At 46.9% G+C, this 23,030-nt stretch overlaps 1 protein-coding gene across 2 annotated transcripts in view; it reads left to right on the plus strand.

Annotated features, from left to right (window-relative positions):
• The window catches only part of SLC39A11 (solute carrier family 39 member 11), a 355,367-nt gene that overhangs the window by 105,332 nt on the left and 227,005 nt on the right, over positions 1–23,030 (plus strand). For both annotated transcript variants that reach the window (XM_003786171.2, XM_023511186.1), the window contains exon 5: positions 1,724–1,847. In XM_003786171.2, coding sequence (XP_003786219.1) covers positions 1,724–1,847 — 124 coding nt within the window. The remainder of the gene's footprint in view (positions 1–1,723; positions 1,848–23,030) is intronic.

Raw genomic sequence — 23,030 nt, forward strand, 5'->3', positions numbered from 1 at the left:
GGATTTGAACCCGCCACCTTAGGTGTATGTGGCTGGCGCCTTAGCTACTTGAGCCACAGGCGCTGAGCCGTTTCATAAATAAACTTAACCAAGAAAGTAGTCTTAGAATTTTTTTATAAATGGATGCATTCTGTGATTGGATCATGAACCTTCTCCCCTCCCATATCAGAGTCACTTATTTTAAGTGGAAATTTCTACTCGTCTGGAACTGTTTTTGCCTGGACCTGTGGTCTGAATGTTTGTGTCCCCTCCACCAAAATTCATGTGTTGAAATCCCAGCCTCCAAGGATGGTGTTAGGAGGTAGGATATTTGGGAGTTGATTAGATTGGGAGGGAATACTGCAATAAAAGGTCAGGCCTATATTCCCAGCAACTTTAGAGGCTGAGGTGGGAGGGCTTGAGGCCAGGAGTCTGAGGCCAGCCTGAGCAAGAGTGGGCCTCCACCTCTACCCAAAATAGAAAAATTAAACAGGTATAGTGGTGGCTCACACCTGCAGTCTCAGCCACTGAGGAGGCTGAGACAGGAGGATTGCTTTAGATCAGAGTTCCAGGCTGCAATGAGCTGTGGTCATACCACTGTACTCCAGCCTGGGTGATAGAGCAAAATCCTATCTCTTTAAAAAACAATAACAAAAAAATGCCTCGAGGGAGACCCTTTCCCCCTTCCACCATGTGTGGACACAACTAGAAGTTTTCGTCTATGAATCGGGAAGTAGTCCTTGCCAGACACAGACTCTGCTAGCCGTGACCTTGGACCGCCAGCCTCCAGAGCTGTGATGAGTTTCTAGAGCAGCCCAAACAGATACTATCCTTGAGATGACTCCGCCCCCCTTCCCCTGGTGTGGGGTTTGGGGCCGAAAGTGAAGCTGCTCGTATTGCTGGCTGAGGTGGTCATCTGGTTCCTTCCTGGAGAGACACTGTGTGTTGGCGAGTGGTTCCAGGGTGAGTTTCTGGACGATGCCTTTGGAAGAGCAGCTGGCTGCCCCACCGTGGATTCATTTGTTTGCTCCTTAGTGGAACACAAGGTCTGTAAGAGCTGGGACTTTGTCTTGTTCACTAAACACCCACAAAGCTGACAGTCGATAAATATTTGTTAAGTAAACATGCGGATCAAATGCACAGCTTTGCCTGATTAATGCAAAATAGTGGAGTTAATTCATTAAGACAAAGCAGAAGAGTGGCATGGCTGTTTTTAGGCCATCTGGACTTGAAGGCTCCAAATATGCGCACGTTCTCCACGACTCTCCTGCTTCGTGCCTTTGAGATGCTTTTGTTTGCTCCTGTTTGGATCTCCTGGGAAACACGGAGGTGCTGAGTTCTTGAACACAGTGACCAGGGTCCCGGTACTGAGGCTGCTGTCCTAGTGAGCCTGCTGTATGGGCTTCTCTGGATACGTCAGGAGCTAAGTCTGTTGTGCAGTTTGCCTGGTGGTTGACGACTGTTGTGAGGTTTTGGTTGTGGGCCTCCATCTTTCTTGGTACATATTTTTTCCAATTCCAGGATCAGCACTGACTCCTCAGATCTTATTTTTTGTAACCCCTTGAAGTCCTATACCCAGAACACTTATTGTCTTCCTGATGACCCAGGTTGGCCAGGGATCAGCTTAGGCCTGATACCCTTGGTGGAGGGAGATTGGTGAGTTGTCCAGGCACCTGTGAGCAGAAGGGTCTGGGCAGTGGACTCCACAGACATGCTGGAGTGAAGCTACTGTTTCTTGTTGCAGGGTGCAGCAGAAGACCCCCAGACAGCGCTGGCCTTGAACTTTGACTCTACGTTGCTGAAGAAGAAGTCCGATCCCGAGGGTCCTACGCTTCTCCTCCCTGAGAGTGAACTTTCCATCCGGATAGGTAGAGCTGGGCTTCTTTCAGGCAAGCTCTTTGAGCTGGGTTTGGCAGCGTAGACTTGGTCTGGTGGTGGGATGAATAAGGAGGGAATGCCAGGCGGTCTGTCCCATCCCTCCCAACTACTCACCCTTCTATCGTCTAGAACCAAGCTGGCATCAGGCCCTGCCGCCTGGTCTTATTTCTTCCCTGTGTGACCTGCTTAGTCTATAGGAACCTTCTGATCATCTTTTCCCCTTGGAGAAGTGGACGTGAGGGTCACTCTGCTGGGGCCGGAGCCGATTTGAGGTGGAGAGTGTCAGCATTGGCACCTCGGCGTTCCCTTTCCTCGTGAACCCCGGATGCTCCTTCTCATATATGCGGCTTCCATCTTTTTGATGTTTCTGTCATTGACTAATTTTTGGAGCCAGAAAACCTGAAGACTCCAAGAGCCTTTTCTCTTGAGTTAGAGGGACTGTGTCCCTGGGGAGGAATCAGATAATTTCTGAATTGTGTGGAGGAGAGGGCCCTTGTTTTCCAGCCTCCGGGTTAGCTCTCCCCCTCCTTGCCCTGACATTGTTCAGGGCTCTGGATGAATTTAAGGGCCAACTGGCCTGAGGAGAGCGGGATGCCTTTCTCTTTTCCTGTGAATTTATGTAAGACGTCCCCCCATCTAATCCTGCAACCAAGACTGCTGGGAACGGTGCCTCTTTGCTGTCTCTTCAAAGAATGGAGGAAAAATAACTTGGTGGCTAGTCGCTGCCTTCCCAGGAGCGGTTTAGGGGAGAAGCGCCCTTTCACATTTCCATGCTGGCATTTTAATTTAATCTTTCTTCCATCTCTAGGCCAAGATGCCCTCTAGCCCTCAGGGAGAGCAAATGTAAAAAAGTTACAGCCCCAGTTCTCTGGTGTCTGCCTTCAGATTATGTCTTGTGTGAATTATTCATGGGGAACTTGAACGTCTTCTCCACGTGGGTTGATCCTCACTGCCTCCCACACCTTCCCGTGGGTTAGAGCCAGGAAATACAATTGCATCTGACACCTGCTTAGGTCACAGAGGGTTAGAAAGATAAATCTTCCTCTGCTCCCCTCACCCGCGGCATTTATCCTCAGATCCGGACGGCTTAGGTGTTGACTTCTGTTCCCTGCTTATTGGTGTGTCACTGGGGACTGTCTTAGTGGTGAGAGTGTGCTGCTGGATTCAAGTGAAATTTGTCATTTCTCACGGGAACGCAGAAACACGGGCCTTTCTTTGATTCTCACTAGCACGATGGTGCCGGGGCTCCTGTGGGCCCCTTTGAAGACTTTATGATCCTGATTCTGAGCCTTTGCTAAATTAAAAAAGTTGACCAGACTGTCTTCCATCTCATTTTTTGTCTTCAAGGCTGTAGAGGAAGGGAGAGTCAATGTTAATCAAAAGGTGGCAAATTCTCCCAGGGGCCTTTTTCACTGGGGCCACAGCAAGGCAGGGTGTGGGGAGTGGGCTTTATAGGAGAGCACCTAGGACCACTGGATCTTTTTGGCCAATCCAGGGGTAAGTGGTAGAGGGGGTAGTGGGTAGGAGGGGGATACAATCCTGTCTTCCTGCTCAAAGACACCAGGCACAGCCTGTTACCAGGTTATCAAGCAACCTTTGGAACTATTGTTGGCTATTCAAACACAAACGCTTAAGGGGAGCACAAAGGTGGTCTCCCAGCCATCTCTTGAAAGGTCGCTGCTCTTCTCACCTGGACACACCTGTGAGTGGCAGGCAGCTCAGGGCTCTAAAACCGATAATAGCTATTTGGCGACTGGCCTCGTGCAGATGGAGACCGAATATGCATTGTTTATGCCAACTGGATTTGCCCTCAAGCTTGCTGTAAATGGAGCAAGGAGATTGGTTTAATGGGTATTTAGTGACTAGCATCAGCCTTTAAAAAAATATTGGCGCTGCTGCTGTAATGGCCCGTAATTGGTTCAGCAAGAGGAGAGGCCAGAGGAGCTGTGCTGTGGGGGAAGTTCAGCTGCTCTGAGCAGCAGCCGCTGCTGAGCTGGGAAAAGCATTTATGAGATACTTCCCTATTTATGTCTTGGTGTCAAATGTTTTACGACATCAACTATTCTCAACGCTGGAGATATTTTGAGGCTTAAGTAGGCCAGAAATTCTTCTAAAACTACTTGTTTTTCTCTCTGTCTCTCTCCTCATCCATCCATCCATCCATCCATCTTTACCTAGTTTCCTTTTAATTAAAAATATAATATGGATTACAAAGATAAAGGAATTTCTCTTCCAGCTTCAAATCCCTTACGGTCCAGTCCGCCGTCTCAGACACGAACGCCGTTTCTAGCTCCTTATGTATCCCTTTAGAAATGCCCTCTTCGTACCTGCACACCTGACCCACTCTTCTGTACCACGTGTGTCTCTTCACTACTCCACTTGGCATTCGTTTCCTGGGGTACTCACAGACCCATCCCATCCTTGTTACTGGCCATGACGTTACCTAATTAGGTATTTCCCCTCTTCATGCCCTGTAGATTAATTATGGTGTTTTGCTCTTATAAAGAATGTTGCAGACAGCCTTTGAATGACTGCCTAGGTTAAAAATCAGGGACTTTTTCTTTCTTTTTTTCTGGCTGCGTTTGAACCCACCACCTCCAGCATATGGGGCCGGCGGCACCCTATTCCTTTGAGCCACAGGCGCCGCCCTTTTTCTTTCTTTTTTTCTTTATAAAAAGGAAAATAAACAGGGAAAGTGCTATGTGGGTATTAAACACTCAGGCCAAATATACCACTCTTCAGAAGCCAGAGAGTCAATCAAGTGTGTCTGCCTGACAGTGGTCCCATGAGAAAGGACGCTAACCCTGTCATGTTGCCTGGGCGAGCCCTGGCGAGGAGGGTATTTCCCCTGTGGACAGTTACACCATTGAGTAAATTGCAGAAGTTAGGCCAGGGGTTCTTTATATCTGAGGTCCATCCATGGGTGCCGCAGAGCTCAGGAACTCCTTAAAATTTTATTCAAAGCACTATGCTGAACCGATGGCTCCACGACCCTAGCATTGTTCTATATCATGGACCCTTTTGCCTCCGCGTCCCCTATTTAGTTATCAAGTTGAACTTGATAAATGAAAAAATCCCCACCAGCACCCCCTTTAGGCTGAGGCGAGTGTAGTAAGAAGCAAATCCATCCATCTTTTACTAATCGTTAACTGCCCCATTGAAGTGTGTGGTCTGTCCAGGGTAGGAAAGCGGAACTCTTCAGGAGTGAACTTCATCATTAATTATTGGTGCATTTCATTGATGTGTTAGCACAGCGAGGGGGAAATTGTCCGTTACTGTGTGCATCTGTGGAAGGCACAGGCGTGGGCATTATTTTCTGGTAGAGAAGGGGGTGGATTTCTGTGAGGAAGTTATTTAGTTGTGAGGTGGCACCTATACATTTTCTATAAATCTTTCTAAAGCTTGCCCGGGGGTCGGAGGGGAAGCGAATGGGTACTTAAGTCAGGAAAGCATAAGCCGTATGCCACTCCAGTTAGAAACAGATTTTCTCTTAATGCCCTATTTTCTGTTAAAGGAGAGTTCAGTTGGCAATAATACTTCTCCCTAGATAGCCTTGCAGATTGGCTGCAGTTATTGAAGCCGCATTTTGCAAAATGAAACCAAGGCAGAGCTGGTGTTGAGTAAGTTTTAGAGCACAGAACTGCAATCTCTTACCCATTAGCCATGTGTATTTCTTTGTTTTCTATTTTAAAATCTTAAGTTCCTTCTTGGTACTGCTACTGGTTTGCTGGGTAGCACTTCCCTGTGGAGATGGTCTTGGGGGAGATTGTTTTTATTTTTTTTCTTTCTAAGAGACAGCCTCACTCTCTTAGCTCACTGCAGCTTTCAGTTCGAGCTCAAGCTATCCTCACCGTGTTTCCTGAAAATAAGACCTACCCCCAAAATAAGCCCTAGCAGGATTTCTATGCATTTGTTAAATATAAGCCCTACCCTGATAATAAGACCCAGTGATGAGCATAGCTATGTGCCATGTGTTACGGTGTGGAGAATAAGACATCCCCTGAAAGTAAGTCCTGGTGTGTCTTCTTGAGAAAAAATAAATATAAGACAGTGTCTTATTTTGGGGGCAACACGGTCACCTCAGCTCCCGAGTAAGTGGGACCACAGGCACACACCTTCATGCCTAGCTAATTAAAAGAAAAAGAAGAGATGGGGGGGGTCTTTCTATGTTGTCCAGGCTCATCTCAAACTCCTGGCTTTAAGTAGTCCTCCCACCTTGGCCTCCTAAAGTGCTAGGATTACGGGCCTGAGCCTCTGCACCCAGCCCATTTACCTTTCTAACTCAAGGTTCCCAAGGGTTGACTCCTGATCAGCATCACTAGGGGCCTGTCCCATTCAGAACCACAATGGAGTTCATGTGTTCCGTGATCCCCTCCTCCACCCTGAGGCCCTCTTTCTTCTCCAGGTATCAGTCACATTGTCCTGTTTTGATCTCGTACTTGAAATCATCCCTTTCTCCCATTTTCCCTGTTAAACATCCTCTCTTAAGTGCCTGAGGGGACAGATCCCATGAACTGATGACAGGAAGGTCTGACAATTGACTTCATGTTTTACTACTGCTCAGGTGCTTGTGTTTTAACTGGGAACAGTTTCTCTAGTTGTACGATGAACCCAGTGGATTTTCACACTGGTTGGCTTTGGAGGATTGTATTTTTAGACCCATGTGTGGGGCTTAGGGAGGGTGGCCAGGCTGTGTGGGATGAAATCTCTCCTTGGGAGCAGCTGGTTCTCTGTGAAAGATCAGCCACATGCATTCAACTCCCAACTCTGAGACTTCTTGGCACGGAAATTCCTTGGAATCGCCTAAGGCTCTGAAAGCAAAGAGGAGTATTTAAACAGCTTCGAGGTTCTTATGATAATCACTGCTTTCTTCTTCTGTATCTTCTTACTTTCCGTGTCTTCCAGAAGGAGATGTTCCATTTATCACTGATATTTCTAGCCAAACTTTGGACCTTAAATGTGATGGAATTGGATGTAGCTCCTAGGAGAAATTCTGAATTTCCTTATAACTAGGTCTCCAAAATAGTGCATTTAGGAAAATCTCTGAGATGCTATTAATTTTGACTTTTTATCGGTAAGAGCTCTACAAATGAAAGAGTAATTTCACAGTAATTCTTGTAGATTCAATATCTTGGAGAGTTGTTTTGCAATTAGACTTTTCTTTGTATCTGCTTTTCTTTTTTTTTAAGGGGGAGATTTTAACATCTCTTCTGGCCTGAGAGTAGTTGCCTAGGAACTGAAAGACAGGCTGGCCCTGGCTTTGCTATCTTCTTTCTGGGCTTGGACTTGAAACCTGGGATTCTTCATTCAAAGGGTGGGAAGGAAGCAAACTGGCTAAAAAATATTTTGCAGAAGAGTGGAGGGCAAAGGGCTCGATAATAATAATTTCCAAGAGCTCTTTAACATCATGGATGTTAAATAAAATTAGGAACTAGTACAGAAATACCCTCTCGGACAAGCTGTGTGCAGGCAAGTGAGAGGGTCAGTGTCCTGGCTCGTGGGACTACTGTTGCTATGTGAGGTGGATACGCTTTGTAGACCATTTGCTTCTGAGGGATGTTCTGTTTGGCCTGACACATGTTTAGTAGCCACATAGCGCTTTCCCTGTTTATTTTCCTTTCTGTAAAAACAAAAAAATTAGTCTTGACTTTTAAGCTAGGCGGTCATCTCAGAGTGAGTTTTCTCTTGGGCCTAGAGGCCATTTGGCACTTTCTTTAGTTTGCTAGGACTGTCGTGACACAGTACCAGGAGCGGGGTGGTCTAGGCAGCAGAGATTTATTTCTTCACAGTTCTGGAGGTGAGAAGTGTGAGGTGCAGGTGTCAGCCGGGTCAGCTGGTTTCTTCTGAGGCCTCTTGGCTGGTGAATGGCTGTCCTCTCCCGGTGGCCTCACTCTGCCTGTCAGAGTCCCACTCTCCTTTTCCTATAAGGACACCTGTCATATTGGATTAGGGCCCACTCTGAGGACTTCATTTTGACCTAATTACCACTTATTCAAGCTACCATCTCCAAACCCAGTGGCCTTCTTAGGTGCTGAGGACCAAGATTCCACCATGTGAATTTGGAGGGAGGGAACATGATTCAGCCTGTAACAGCCCTGGCCAGTTCTCTGAGAAGCTGCCTTCCCACGGGTGGTCATCAACCTGGAGAAACAGCAGCTGGGGAGAGGACGTGGGTCTCTGTGTTTCTGTCCTCCAGATTCTCTGACTGTATTTGTGCCTCCTTGTGTTAGACTCCTGCCTAGATGGACTGGGACTGCTGAGTACACGGATGGGAAAGAGCTGAGTGAAGCTGGGAAGTTCCTTGGAGAAAGCAGTGAGGAAGAAAGATGATTTCAGTCTGCTCTTCCTGAGACTGCTGGCAGGCAGACAGTCTGTGGTGGGGAGTTAGTGGGGCTGGCACAGTGCTCTCCACCGTCCCCTGAACTGAGTGGCATGGGTAACGTTTGGGGAGGTCACCAGGGACACACATTCCAACATGCAGAAGTGCTCTCCTCACCACAGTAGTCCTGGGGCTGTCGTAACAGAGTCCAGGTGGAGCCTCCCAAATCTGAAAATTTCCCAAATCCAAAACTTTCTGAGTGCCAACATGATGTTCCACGGCGATGTTCATCAGAGCATTGTGGCTCCCAGATGTTTGGATTTAGGGTGCTCAACTGGTCACCATATGCAAATGCTCTGAAATCTGAAATGCTTCTGGTCCTCAGCATGTCAGATAAGGGACACCCAACCTATACTACAAAGTGGGTGGCTTAAAGCAATAGAAATTTATTTACCTGGTTCGGGGGGCCAAAAGTCTGAAATCATAGTGGGCAGGGCCTCGCTCTCTCTGGAAACTCTAGGAGAGGCCCCTTCCTTGCCTCTCCTAACTTCCCATGGCTCCCAGCGTCTCTCGGCATGTAGCTACGTCACTCCCGTCTCTCCCCCCCATGGTGACACGTCCTCCCTCCCTGGGTGTCAATGTCCAGAATTCCCTCTTCTTTGGATTTTTAGGGCCTCCTAATCCAGTATGTCTGCTTCTCAACTAATTATGTCCACAAAGACCCAATTTCCAAGTCAGGTTTTGTCGTGAGGTTCTGGGTAGGCATGCGTTTGGGGGGAACAGTGCTCAGCACAGTACACTGACCAGCCCCACACTCTGACCCTTCCAGCTTGGTTCGTCTGGACGGGAATGCTTATCTTGTACAAGAGAGGGAGGTGGAGACAATGAGGAGGCCAGAGGACGCTAATCTTGGCGGTGATAAAAGCCATTTAATTCATCTGGAGCCTTCTGAGCAGCTGCAGGGTGCTTCATTTGAAATATTCATTAAGTGTCTACCGAGGAGTGAGGGATACTGTCTCCTTATGCAAAATTTAACATTTGCTTGGTTAGCAGGTTCTATCATATTTATAAGCGTTCTGACACATTCATTTCAGCTCCCAAGTCTATTAAACTGGGAAATGTGTTTTTAATGTGCTTTTGGGAAACAGAACAGATGAGGAGCTTGGGTAGCACCAGCATCCGTTAGGATGTTCCTGCCAGGCTTTTATCACTCGAAGATTTAGGAGGCTGTGCCCAAAGCCAGGCGGCCTGGGCTTTTTCATGGGATTTTGCTTGGCTTTTCAAATGTTATTTTTTGCAGAAGCTCCTTAAGCTGGAGAGGTTTCACTCTGGTTTCGAGTATTTGGGAACTTTAGGTAATACTTTTTATTAATTTGCTCCCATCTCATCCCCCCCCCCCTTTTGTTGGTTATTAAAAGCATTAGTCTGCACCTGGTGGCTATAATTCCAGCCCTTTGGGAGGCCAAGACTAGAGGATCGGCTGAGACCAAGATCACTTGAGGCTGGGCAACATAGCAAGATCCTGTCTGTAAAAAAATAATAAAAAATTAGCCAGGTGTGGTGACATGCATCTGTAGTCGTGGGTGAGCCTAGGAGTTTGAGATTGCGGTGAGCTATGATGATGCCACTGCACTCTAGTCTGGGCAACAATGTGAAACCCTGTCTCAGAAAATAAAAAAGTACCTAGTAAGACATGGCAACTAGTTTTGAGTCTATGAAACTAAGAGGAAATTGATGTCACTTACTGGGATAGGCAGCCTTCAGAAGAAAGGGTTAGGGGGTTTGAGTCTGTGTGAAGCACAGCAACCACCTGTGGTGTGCGACCCCCACCACTGCCTCCAGGAAGGGAGTCTATGACATGCTCCACTCAACCCACTTGCTTTGCCAGCAGACACCCCCGTCTGACCTTCTGTCTCCTCTTCGGGTTGTGTGTGTTCTAGTATTCCCTTCTACTTCCTTCTGTCTGGTGTATTTCCTCCCCTGGGATAAGAGAAGGAAAATAGCTCAGTATATCTGAAAACTAAATCAATTGTCTCAAGGAGACATGACTTTAAGGGTCACAGCCTCCTGGAGCTGGATATTCAGGGTCTCGACAGCAACTCCTTTTAGGGTCTCTGAGATGGAGCTCCCCTTCTGGACCCCAGATTCACCACAACTTCACCGTGGGCCGGCCAGGCAGGTGGAGGCATTTCTGGAGGACAGCAGCAGAGGGAAGCACCCAGGACGGACCCTTCTGACTCAGATGCAGGGACCCAGGAATCTCTGCTGTCTCGCCTGGTGGTTTGCCAGCACGACTCCTCAGTGGGCCCCAGTGAGGTTTGCTCCATCTTAGTAGGGACAGATTGTGTTCCTTCTGGTAGGGTCCTCCCTGTTGTACACATGATGCGAGGAGTCATGTACACTTAGGCAAATAAATCCCATCTCTCCCAGGGAAACAGACCTGGGCCATTTTGTAGTTCAACGTGATCTCAACAAACCCCTAACAATCACTTAAGTGGGTCCGGAATATCTCCTTGGTGCCCCAACACAGAGTCAGACTCAGAGTCCAGCTCTCCCGGTTGCTGGTTGGGTCCCCACTTACCACCACCACCCACAGTGCTGCGCTGGCCTCAGTGATCTGTGCTTCTAATTTCCCCCCAGCCCAAACATGAACTTGGACCTGGCTGCCTTAGAGCCCTTCTGAGACCAGCAGGCCAGTGAGATTTACTCAAGGCTTTGGGACAAACAGAGGAATAACAGAGAAAAAATTTCAGTTGGCCAAAGGCAAAGACAGCCTGGAGGACACACCGGCCCTTGTCAACCTCTGTTTGATGGGGAGTGTCCCATCTGGCTGCAGGGCTGGTCCTTACTTAGTCCCCTGTCTTTGGATCTGCCTAGATCGTGCCCAGAGGTGGAGTTCAAAGTTTAGGTTTTTCCAGGTTTTCAGACCTGCCTCCTGCAAAAGAGGCCATCTCCACCGCCTAGGCCTTCCAAATGCAGTGCCTGTCCTGGGGTAATTGCCAGGGGGATTTCCCCTTCTTTCAGACCAGACCCCCATCTGGACCTGTAGCTATGCCCTGTGGCAGTGAATTTTACCCTGTGTGCTGTGAGAGGATCTTAGGTATGCTGTGAAAAGTTTTAAAGATCATTAATTATTTTCAAAAGAAATTCAAAGCACAGTAAGTATATTCCTTTTTTCCTTTGATTAATATAATTTAAGTCTGCCACAGAAGTTTGACTAGAGGTTCAAGTGTGCCCTGAGATTAAAAAAAAAAAAGTCAAAAAACACTACCCAATGATCTCACCGAAGCAAGGATGTCCGTATTCATTAGTTTAGCATTAGTGTAATAACATTGGGGTCATCTCTGAAAAGGTACAACTTGGTCTCAAGAACCCTACAAAATCACACAAATTGTAGGATTCCAAGCTTTGTAGCTATTTCAAAAATATTTGTATAGAGGTGATAAAGAACATGAATAGTTTTAACTTTTTGTATCTTTTTGTTTTTTAAATTTATTTTAGCATGAATATTTTTTAAAGTTTACTTTTAAACGTATACATCAACTCACTTTTGGGATGTATTTCCGTGAGTTTTAAAAATTGCACAGACTGTCATCACCATCACATGGTTCAGTCCCAGGATATGGTTCAGTCTCATTGCCCTCCACGTCCCTTTGGGCTGCCCTTTGGCCCTTGGGATGAATCTCTGCTCGCCCCTGTCATTCGGCCCCGGCAGCCTCTGAGCTCCTCTCTGTCCCTGCAGTTCCTCCTCTTTCAGACTGTTGTCTAAATGGAATTCCACCGCATGTGGCCTTTGAGGGTAACCTTCACTTGGCACTGAGTTTGAGAGCTCTGCACGTCGCAGCTGCCAACAGCATTTCTTTGTGTGGCTGTCACACAACTCGTTTATTCTTTCACCAGTTGAAGGACATCGTGTGGCTCCCTAGTTTTTTGGCAATTAGCAGTAAAACTGCTATAAATATTTCCATACAGGTTTTTGTGTGATCCTAAGTTTACATTTCTCCTGGGTACATTCCTAGGAGGGGGAGTGCTGTGTCATGGTGGACAGGCGCGTATCTGACTTTACAGGAGGCCTCCAAACTGGCTCCTGGGGCAGGCGTGCCACCCTCCCGGCCCCGGAGAGTTGAGGTTGTATCCTCACCAGCCCTCGGCATCATCTGCTTTTTTGTTTTGTTTTTTAAATTTTGGCCGTTCTAATGAAGATAGTGGTCTTCATGATGATAATATGATTTCCCCAGTGACTGATGATGTCGCGAATCTTTTCCCGTGCTCACTTTGCCTTCTTTGGCATCAAAATCTTTCCCCCAGTTTTTAATCAGTTCGTTTTCTTTCATTTTTCTTTGAAGCAGAGTTGGGCTGGAGTGCAGAGGCATCATCACAGATCACTGCAGCCTCAAACTCCTGTGCTCAAGTGATCCTCCCGCTTCCGCCTCCTGGGCAGCTGAGACTACAGGCACCTGCCACCATGCCATGCTAATTAAAAATAAATATTTCTTAGAGACAGGGTCTCCCTCTGTTGCTCAAACTGATCTTCAATTCCTGGCCTCAAACACTCCTCCCACCTCTGCCTCCTGAAGTTCTGGGAATGCAGGTGTGAGCCACTGCACCCAGCCTGCTTGTTTACATGCTGTAGAGTTTTGAGAGTTCTTCATCTGTATTCTGGATACAGTCCTTTGTCAGACATATGATTTGCGTTTATTTTCTCCCAGGCTGTGACTTGCCTTTTCATTCTTTTATTTCAACTTCCCACTTGGTACCAGTCGTTTTTTTAACAGTGCCTTTGTAGAACTAAAATTTTTAATTTCAGTGAAGTCCAATTTTTTTTTTTTTTCTTTGCAGTTTTTGGCCGGAGCTGGGTTTGAACCCGCCACCTCCGGCATATGGGGCCGGTGCCCTACTCCTTTGAGCCACAGGTGCCACCCTTTTTTCTTTTTTCTTAATTAAATCATAGCTGTGTACATTAATGCAGTCATGTGCTGGTTTTATATACAATTTGAAATATTTTTATCAAACTGGTTAACATAGCCTTCATGGCATTTTCTTATTATTGTGTTTAGACTTTTATATTCTACATTTAGTAAGTGGATGGGTAGAGGGAGAATAGTTGGTGGGACCACACCTACGGTGCATCTTACAAGGGTACATGTGAAACTTATAGGTGTAGAATATAAGTGTCGGTGAAGTCCAATTTATCAGATTTTTAAAAAAAAAATGGATTGTGCTTTTGATGTCATGTCCAAGAATTTTTTTCCTAACTCCAGCTCACAAAGACTTTCTTGTGTGTTTTTCTCCTTAAAGTTTAGCATTTTACATTTAGGTCTATGATCCATTTTGAGTGTTTTTTCTTTCTTTTTTTTTTAAAGATCAGATTTCAGTTTCTTTCCTTTGGATATTTTGTACCATCCCCATTTATTGAAAAGACTATTGTTTTTGTCCATTGGATTGCTTTTGTGGTTTGTAAAATATGAATTCACTGGGCAGCAACTGTGGCTTAAAGGACGTAGGGCACTGGCCCCATACAGCGGAGGTGGTGGTTTCCAACTCGGCCCTGGCCAAAAACTGCAAAAAAAAAAAAAAAAAGAATTCACCATATTTGTGTCGGTCTATTTTGGGACTCTTTATTCTGGTTCGTTGGTTCATGTGTCTGTCCTTTCCCTAATATCACACTCTCTTGATTATAGTAACTTTATAGTAAGTTTTAAAATCAGGCATATGTCTTCCCATTTTGTTCTTGCTTTTCAAAACCATACCGGCTGCTCTAGTTCCCTTGCCTTTAAACACGTGCACTTTTAAAATCAGCTTCTCAGTTTTTACAAAAAATCTTAAAGGAATTTTGTTTGGGATTGCACTGACTCTGTAAGTCAATTTGGAGAAAATTGACCCTGTCTCTATAACAAATAGAGAAATTAGTCAAATGTGGTGGCCCATACTTGGAGTCCCAGCTACTGGGAAGGCTGAGATGGGGATCACTGGAGACCGGGAAGTTGAGGTTGCAGTGAGCTGTGATGCACCAGTGCACTCTAGAGGCAACAGAGCGAGACCCTATTCTTCCCCTGCCCCTCCCTCCTCCCTCCCAGAGGAAATTAAAGTGTGTAATGTGTGGTTAAGGAAAAATATAACGTAAAGTGGATGTGATCATTGGGGCAGGGATTGTGGAAGATGTGTGTGCATGTGGTGAGAGCAGGGGGTACAGTCCCAGCATATGAAAGGTCCATGGGTTCATGGTCTGCTGGTTTATTCTGCATCAGAATAAACTTTGTTTCTCTCTTTTTCCTCTCCTGAGGAGATAGAGGGAGGTCTTAGAGAATGAAAGTTGACACATTGTTGACCGGCAGTGCTGCACAGGATCTATCCCATGTCGCTGATGGCGAAAGCTTTTACAATATCCTACGTTACCTTATGATTTAAAAATTGTAGTTAATAGGCTCGGTACCTGTAGCTCAGTGGCTAGGGTGCCAGCCACGTAACACCAGAGCTGGTGAGTTCAAATCCAGCCCGGGCCTGCCAAACAACAATGACAACTACAACGAAAAAATAGCTGGGCATTGTGGCAGGTGCCTGTGGTCCCAGCTACTTGGGAGGCTGAGGCAAGAGAATTGCTTAAGCCTAAAAGTTTGAGGTTGCTGTGAGCTGTGACCATGGCACTCTTACCAAGGGCAACATAGTAAGACTCTGTCTCAAAAAAAAAAAAAGAAAAAATTGTAGTAGCTAAAGCAAGTGCAAACATGAGTTAACTCATGATCACTCAACATGTTTGGGGATGAAAACACATGTTAACCTGTGACCTCAACCATAGGTTAAGTTAAGCATCTGAATCACACCAGGGAATGAGCTCCCTAGTGGCTGAAAGGATTCCAGCAGAGGCGTGTGGCCAGTGGTCAGAGAGGTTACCGCAGGGTTTCTTATGTGGTGCCGAGAAGCTGACTGGGATTCTCCTTATGCTCCAACATTCCGCACCCAGGAACCTACCAAGGACACCTGGGGAGAGGGAGGGCACCTGAGCCCACGGCTCCTACCTCCTCTATCTGCCTGGCCCGTCGGGGAAGGGTTCATGTGACCTTGAAATCTGGGGCAGCAGAAGCACGGAGAGGGGTTCTGGTCTGAGGTCTTCGGGGTGAGAAGCAGAAGCCTGGACGCAGGGTTTAAGGTGTAGTCCCACAGGTGAGCGGATGCAGTGGCAGGTGCTGCTGCAAATGCCTTCTCTGGGCTCCTTAGCCACACAGCCCGCACTTTCCGGGTGGAGTTGCCATGGCAACCTTGTCCTTACTTTTCCACAGTCCACCAGTCGCCTTGGTCATCGAGGCATCTCCTCTTGCTTCTCGTCATCTCGTCTTCTCTCTCCTTCTCTCCATCTCTCTGGTGTCTCTCACTCGCTCCTTTGCACCTCTCTGTACCCCTCTTTTCCTGCCTGCACCCCTCCTGGGCGGTCTGCCTCACTTCCTTTCTGTCTGAGGCTGGAGTGAGGGTCCTCTTAGGCTCTGTTGGGCCCACTGGTGCCGTCGCAGCCCCTGTGCAGCTGTTCGTGGGTGGCACCAGTAATTGGAAATGCTCTTCAGGGGCACGTTCTCCTCTCTGTGTGTGGAGATCCATGTGTGTAGATTCTACCCTGGGGTCCCTCCCCTCTTTCTGGAAAATTAGATGTGGGTAAAGTTCTCCCCCCGGCTTTTGGTTTGGGTTAGCTTTGCAGAGTGGAAGCCCATTAGCCTGCAGGGGTAGTTAAACTCAACCACACCGTCTGTTGTTACGGCCATGCATTGGGGTGGAAGAGGCGAGTCTGGACATCCCTGATTTACTATGGAGCACGAGCTGCTTTCTCCTTGACGTCATCCTCCTTGGTGCCCCCCATCCAGACCTACCTGATTAGAGTTTCCACTTGGTATCAAACTGTAGTGACTTCTCTGTCTTTCTCAGCCAGGAACAAAGGGAATAAAGATTTGCTATCTTAATTTCTGTTTTGTGCAGGACTCTGTATCTGAATACTACTCAGCTTGAGGTTTCTTAATTGTGCAGCTCCTCCCTTTCCTGTATGCACACACTGGCCTGGGATTGGACAGGGGCAGCGGGGATGAGGACAGAGACCTGCTGCCGTCTGCCAGCCTCCTGTGCTCTGACCACGACATCAGAGCCGTCTTTGCCCCACTGATGAGAGTAAGAAGGTCTGTAGCTCCACCAGTTTTCAGGATTGGGCCAGCGGAGCAAAGAATGCTGCACTGTGGAATGTTTAACAACAAAGAGAGGGAAAAAGAAAGGCTACAACTGGGGTGTAATTGAAACGGTTCTCCTAGAACTAATGAGCTGCCGCTGGCTGCTCTGCTGCCCTGTAGGGAAGCGGTGGGCTCCGAAATCTTGTTTAAAATGCTGAACGCGGAGGGCTGTGCAAAGGCAGGTTTTGATCATACGTCTCTACCTGCAGAACAGGGCATTTCAACTCAGAGCGTCTATTCTAAAAGTCTGGTTAGGAGAGTTCTAGCAAAGTGCCGCAGGGGCTCTGTTCCTCCGTCTCACTCTCTTTCCTCCCGTTTTTGATCCCCATCTAATGTCCTTGCATAGTCAGGGATGTTCCGGTGTCCCTTTTCCCTGGGTATATTGAGGCAGACACACACAGCGTTCTTCCCGTGGGGAAGCTCTCCAGTACTGCACATTAATCACAGGGATATGTCTTATTTCCTAAGCGCAGTGTCTTCTTTGAACCAATTGGCAATTACTTTCTTTAGTCTACAGGGTATTTAACAGAAATTAAATCCACAGTTTCCCAGGGCTGCAAGACCCCTGGGGCACCGCTGGAGGGGAGGGGAGTCATCTGCTTTGACCATCAAGGGGCCTTGATTCCTAGTTTTCTGTCCTTAAGAAAAAGAGATACAATGTTAAGCTTAAAATATGAGATTTCAGTATTTCAGAATTTTAAACTAAATGGAAATACTGGCTTACACTTGAGTAGTAAGTGTAAGGTTGTGTAAGCCAAGGTTGCTGTGATACCTGTCTAGACTCTCTGAAGTAGCTGCTCACCGTGATGACCCCTGACCTATCACCCTTAGAACATCTATCTACCTTAACTGTTTTTTTTTTTTTTTTTACCTTGACTGTTTTGTGGGAAGTAGACCACCCAAGCCCCTAATAAAAACCATAGACTATTGGGTTATTGGCATTTGGGTGGGACATTTTTTTGTAGGGTGGCCATATAAATCTGGTACATTACAGGCTGCTTAGCACCCCGGGTCTCTAGCTGCTAAAGGCCTTTTAGCATTCCCCCATCATCATGCCAGTGGGGCAGAACTGCCCCAGATATTTCTCAAAGCCTTCTCGGGGGCCATCCACTAGGGAGCAGATACCTCAGGCAGGTTGGGTCTTGGGCAAGAGACGATGGACCCAAGGAGTTTGAATTCCAGCTGAGATTCTGCCTGGCAGGTAGTTGGCCTGGGTTCAGGCTGGGTCTGCTCAGAGGAGGGGGTGTCTTTGGGATGAGCTGAGGTAGTCCGTGGGCCACCTGCCACCTTGCCATTGCCCCTTGCTAAGAACCACTGCTGGAGATTGTCCCCCAGAAAAGCACACTGTGTGGGCTCACATGCACTTTTCCTTCTGTTTCCAAGTGTCCCCAGACTGGCCTGTTGTGCTGCCTGCCACATAGCAGTGCTCAGGGCATGACAGAGTGAAATGGATAAAGCCCACCATGGTTCTATCTGGGGTTCAAAGATGCTCAGTGATGAGCTCCTGCTGGGTTCCAGAGACATGCACGTCCCTCTGAGATTCAGACAGTGGGGAGGCCATGGTACAGCCAGAGAGGTCAGGCCATGAGGCCCTATTGACAAAGCCTGGAAGGAAGCAGGTGGAAAGCCAGTGGTTAGTGCACTGCACTGCGAACCTGGAAACTCGGTTTTTTCCCTTTGAAGCCACAGCCACTTGGTCCTAAGATTCTCCTTCCCTGCCTTCCCCACACCCAGTACCCACTGTGGCTTTTTTTCCTTCCCTTCTCCTTCTCTGGTCTCATCTGGCCCCTTCACGTGACATTTTGCAGCTGCGTCCTCCTCTAACTGGAGAGTTCCTGATTACCCCCTTGTTCTGTCACTTGCCGTCTGTTGGGACAGGATCGGGCTGGCTGTTGCCAGGGTTCAGTCTTCTTTTCTTTTCGTTTTGCACAGAACTTTCATGTTCTTTTCTTTTTACTAGTTCATGCCTTCCTTCATGTCTCATTGAGCTCAGCGGTGTCTGATCGATGAACATGGTCCCTACCCTCACGGGCCGTGGGAGAATCACGTTTAACACGAACAATTACCCAGGAATCACAAATAGTTGTCCTGCAATTTCATTTTTTTGGTTTGTTTTTGTTTTTTATGTTTGCTTGTGTGTCCTGTGATTTTGATGCTTGGTTTCTTTTACAGTCTCCAAAGGGTGTTTATAGTTGCCTAGAAAAGACTCTTAGGATCCTCTTCTTTGCAGGAATTTTATCATTTTCCTGTGCCAATGAGTGCTACTTGAGCCCATCAATGTCAGTGTTACTGAGAATCAGATGGTTTTCTTCCATGTCATTTGGACTGTGGGATGTGGCTCAGGGTGAGTCTCCAGAGTCTTCCTTGTCATGGATATTCCCCTGCGTGTGTTAAGGGCAATGTGGGGGTTCCAGCATGTGCATGTGTGTCTGTACGTGTGTGTGCGTGTACCTGCATGTACGTGTGCATGTGTGTGCATGTGTGTGCGTTTACCTATGTGCATGTGCTGACATGTGTCCTTCCCAATAGAACTGGTGGCTGTTGCATGTAAGAGATGAAACCACCTATTGATTTCACAGACTGCCTGAGCACCCTGCTCTTTTCTTCCCTGATGGGAAAATGAAGGGTAATTATGCGCTGGACGCTCACATGAATAACAAGCTTGTGGGCAGGGAGGTGTGACTGCAGCATGCAGTCCCCAGTGCTGCTGGTCCTTGTCTGGGAAGGCTCACTCACGAAGTGTGGGGGGGTCCTCCAGGTGAGTCTGAGAATCACCAGAATCTCTTTTTTGCAAAACAGAATTACTATTAGTGTTTCTGAAACTAATAGGATTGGGTAATGGTCTTTTGAGTCCAGCAACTTGTATTCAAGGTCACAAGGCGGGTTTGTTACCACAACACTTTAGTCTGTTCCTTACCTCATCCCTGCTGGTGTCAGGAGCAAAACGGGCTGCTGAGGCCTGACCAGTGCCCCAGAGCTCTGTACTGAGGTGCTCAGGAATTCTTTTTGGGTCACAACTTGATGAAAAAGCAATCCAGCTGATAACGTAAACAATTATGGCAGAATCCATGTGAACAGCTGGGAATGGTGGCATTATTTACAAGACTTGGGGAGGTCGCTTAGAAGGCATCTCAGGGTTTACTTACAATCCAAGCTTAAACACAAAAGCAATTTAAAATTTTTGTGGTTGAGCATCGTTTTAACAACCACATTCCCCAAACTACTTTCTCCCCCCGCAATATTCTAAAGCCGGGGGGCTGCCACTCACTCGTCCCTGAGGAGGGAGGTGGACTGCGCCGGTGATCCTGGTCCCTGGAGCTGTATTGCTGGGACATTTTCTTATGTCTGCTTGGCCTTTGTGGGTTTAGCAGCCTTCTGCTGGCCTCTGGAGCCGACGGGTTAGGTGAGAGGTTACAGGAAGAACGCAGTGAGAAGAGAGGAGAAGACACTGTCTCTGTATGTTTATTATCCGAAGAAAAGCTGGTTCAAAATAAAGAAATTGTGATTTGGATTTTTTTTGGTTTTTGTCATTACATTTCACTGTTAGATGATTCACAAAGATGGTGGAATTTACTCAAAATTTGAGGAAGTGTTTATATAGAGCCAGTCGTGCTCCAAGTCTAAGTCTTTCTTAGAAAAGATGATGATTAAAAGGCCGGAGGGATCACAGCGGACTCCCGGCATGTTTCTTGCATTAGATTGTGTGCAGAGAATTTAGCGCGGACTTCATTTACCTGTGTGGAACAGGCTGTGTGGTTGCAATAGGCAGTCCTCAAATCTCCGTGGTTTACAAATCATGAAGGTTTATTTTGCTTTCAAATAACACGCAGGCTGCAGACTGGCTGTATCTCTATTCCATCTGTTTTTTCCCCATCTGGGTCTTAGGCTGAAGAAGAAGGCCTAGTGAAGGTCATGTCCACTGTCACAGTGGAGGGGAAGAGCAGAAGCTGGTGGAAACTCGGGATGCCCTGCGAGAATCCTGCTGGATAGGGACGGTTCACGTCCATGTTCTGTTGCCCAAGAAGTCATGGGGGAAGTCTGGCACTGTGCAGGGAAGTGTGCATGGCTGTTAGGGAGTCACTGCAAGTCCAGGGAAGGGAGACACCTGCAGGTCTGGAGAGCTGACTGAGGAAACCTGAGCATCCTTGGATTGCGAGATTCCTGGAACCAGTCCCCCCCGTGGGTACTGAGGGACAGCTGCATAATACCGTCTGCAGCAGTGTTGCAGACTGCTTGGTCACAAGTAATCACTTTCTTTTCTTCTATGTACAAAATAAATGCGCTTGTGATTCAGTGGACGATATCTCAAAATTCTCGCCTGATCATGGAATCAAGTGTGAAGGTCAGGATCTCGAGAGACTCAAGATGAGATCTGGCTTTGGCTGTTCTTGATCTGTTAGTTACCTGGCTCACATGTCAAACATGGGGGAACAGGAACAGGCTAACCCTGACCAGCATTTCCATTTGGAAAGAGGAAGACTGGGAGCCACGTAGCTGTCCTTGGTACACGTCGGTTCTGAATTGCCAGTGGACAAACCTAAGAGGGCTACCTACCCACCCTGGGGTAGGGGTGCTCCCCTGGCAGGCCCTGTTTCTGCATCCTGGAGGAAGCGCTCAAGTCCTCTGTTCTCAGAGTGCTTAACTTCTCCTCTGGGAGATCTTCCTTTTTTGATGATTCTCCTTGTACACATCTGCAAAAGTATTAGAGGAGTGTACTCTCCTTGGAGGGCTAGCAACTTTCTCAGACTGCATCCTGTCTGGAGAAATTCGGGGTTGAGTATGGTGGCTTATCCCTACCTAGCATCATCCCAGCATGTTGAGAGGCTGAAGCAGGAGGATTGCTTGAGGCCATAAATTTGAGACCAGCCTGGGCAACATAGTGAGATACCATTTCTCAAGAACTTTTTAAAAATATAAAGAAAATTTAGGACCCCCAACATTGTTTTAGATCCCCAGTTGTGACTATCTCTTTTAGATCAGGCTGGTGACTCTGAGTGACGTCACTCATTCTACCATTACTGGTTTTTATTTTTATTTGATTTGAGTTACTCTCTGGGCCAACAGCCACGCCCACACTTCTTTTTGAGAAAATTTTTTCCAGATGTACTTCCCCCTCTGGATTTAATTTCAGGTACTTCAAGCTTGTCGTTTTCTTTGCAACTATTTTACCCAGTTAAAAGGATTTATTAGGGGAGTGTGGGATAAGATAGGGTTAGGGGTGTCTTAATCCATTTGGAGATGCTCTTGGCTTTGTCCTGAGGCCAGTGATGTTCCCAGTAAAACCTCCATAGCTGACCACCTCCCAACACTGACTACCTCCTGAGGTTGACCTAACTTCCATAGACCAGACACACTCCACATATACAGATTAGTACAGTGGGCCTGGTTCCTATGGCGACCACCTCCGTGTGTTGTCCAATTTGCTACAGTCCCTTGGGTGGTCAACTTACAGAGTTTCTCCTGTGGTTCTTACAGTAAAGAGGAGGATTAAGTAATAGTGAACAGATATTCCCATCTACAGCCAGGCCTTTGAGTGTTAGACAGTGACAAGAAAGAGCCAAATGATCACCTGAAGTCACACCAAGCAGAATTGGAGAGAATTCCATTAGGTCCTGTCCTGGTGGTGGTTTTACTCCTTGACTTCCTCTGAAGCCCCTTAGGGAAGTGGGAGTGTGGCCTGTTTGTGAAGTGATCCAGTGAAGCGGGTGCGTTTTTCCACCCAGACCTCCCTCCCCTCTGTGGCTGTGGTTTGTCCACATGCGTGCTTATGCCCACACCCTCCCCAGGCTTTCTAAGACCTTCTTTTGTTCATTGTTTGATGACAGGGATGTGTTTTCAGATTGATGAGAAATCATGCACCTTTTGTTTCTAAATTCCCCTTTCCAGCCAGAGCACTCTCCGTTCTGGATCATTAAATCCCCCTTACGTAGTTGCTTATTGAAGTCAGAGAAGACTATAAAGTTGATGAAAGAGCAGATGCACCTTAGAATAATCAATGCAGAACGCTCCTCTGGGCCTTTGGAAGTTTGTTTGAAGGATGGCTCCAGATACCAAGCTGGGTGCTTCGGCTGATTACTGCTTTTAGATTTTATTTATTTATTTTTTTTAAAATGACCCTGGTCTTGGGTATTGTGATTATTTGATACCCAATTCTCATTACTTGTCAGTGTCTTGATTTTAGTCAAAGTTTCTCCTGCACTTGGTTGTAAGATCTGCAGAAGGGGGAGCTGGATCTTTGATGGGAGGTGATAATGCTGGTGTGGAAAATTTCAGACATGGCCTTGAACTCTCCTTGGAATTCTGGCCTTGTCCTCACTTGTAATTATTATTGCATAGTACTATTTATCACCGTGGGATTCAGGTCAGATATGTAAAGGACTTGACGTCTATTGCTGTTTATAGCTTCTAAGACTCGCACTGTTTGGCGTTATTACCGTCTTTGGAATTACTGTTTGCCTTACGACCAGTGGGATGCCCTAGTGGAATGGACACACGCATAAAATAATGTTGTGCCTTAGAATTATTGGTGTCTTAAGATTTGGGGAAATATGGTAATAGGCACCTGCAAATGGGTGTAAGTGGCACTAAAGAGAACTACAGAGATCATTCCCGCATCAGTTGGTGTTTCTCTCATGTTTTGTTTTGGTCAA

This window comes from Otolemur garnettii, unplaced genomic scaffold (genome assembly GCF_000181295.1).
Source record: "Otolemur garnettii isolate 467f Iridium unplaced genomic scaffold, OtoGar3 scaffold00018, whole genome shotgun sequence".
Lineage (NCBI taxonomy): Eukaryota > Metazoa > Chordata > Mammalia > Primates > Galagidae > Otolemur > Otolemur garnettii.